At 57.3% G+C, this 726-nt stretch overlaps 1 protein-coding gene across 1 annotated transcript in view; it reads right to left on the bottom strand.

The window, feature by feature from the left end:
* Positions 1 to 95: 95 nt before the first annotated feature.
* EMH_0034720 (uncharacterized protein) overlaps positions 96 to 726 on the bottom strand; it is a gene marked incomplete at both ends in the record, with an annotated part of 6,810 nt that continues 6,179 nt past the window's right edge. Inside the window, one exon of the mRNA XM_013494900.1 lies at positions 96 to 718. Within this exon, the coding sequence (XP_013350354.1) occupies positions 96 to 718 (623 nt within the window). The remainder of the gene's footprint in view (positions 719 to 726) is intronic.

Raw genomic sequence — 726 nt, 5'->3', positions numbered from 1 at the left:
AAAACATATATATATATATATATATATATATATATATATATATATGTATATATATATATATATATATTTATACATTTATTTATTTATTTATTTATTTATTTATATATGTATTTATTTTTATAAATTCTTACGGCAATAACCTCAACAAAGATCCGCCCATCCTCTTCTCGGGGCCCCACATCACTTATGGGGGCCCCCCAAGCGGGGGCCCCCCCCTGGCTGCTGGGGTACCCCCCCTGGCTGCTGGGGGCCCCCCCCGCCTGGCCCTGGATGCTGGGGGCCCCCCCCTGGCTGGTGGGGGCCCCCCCCTGGCCTTGGCTGCTGGGGGGCCCCCCCTGGCCCTGGCTGCTGGGGGCCCCCCCCTGGCCCTGGCTGGTGGGGGCCCCCCCCTGGCTGGTGGGGGCCCCCCCCTGGCTGGTGGGGGCCCCCCCCTGGCTGGTGGGGGCCCCCCCCTCCTGTCCCTGGCTGGTGGGGGCCCCCCCCTCCTGTCCCTGGCTGGTATTGGGGGCCCCCTCGGTTGCAGCTGTGTGGGTACTGGTGGGGGGCCCCCCTGGTGGTGGGGGCCCCCCTGTTTGAGGGTACAGTTTATGTAGGGCGTTGGGGTGTAAGAGAGCGAAGTCACCAGGAAAGAAGAGATGGCTCGGGTGTATAGAGAAAGCACCAAAAGGCTCCCACTTTATTTCTACTAAAGATTTTAACTCTTCATCGTATAGACGGCCTGAAAAT

This window comes from Eimeria mitis, genomic scaffold (assembly GCF_000499745.2).
Source record: "Eimeria mitis Houghton genomic scaffold, Emh_scaff1327, whole genome shotgun sequence".
Lineage (NCBI taxonomy): Eukaryota > Apicomplexa > Conoidasida > Eucoccidiorida > Eimeriidae > Eimeria > Eimeria mitis.
The sequence above is the reverse complement of the archived record's forward strand: the minus strand, read 5'-3'. Positions and strand labels throughout refer to the sequence as shown.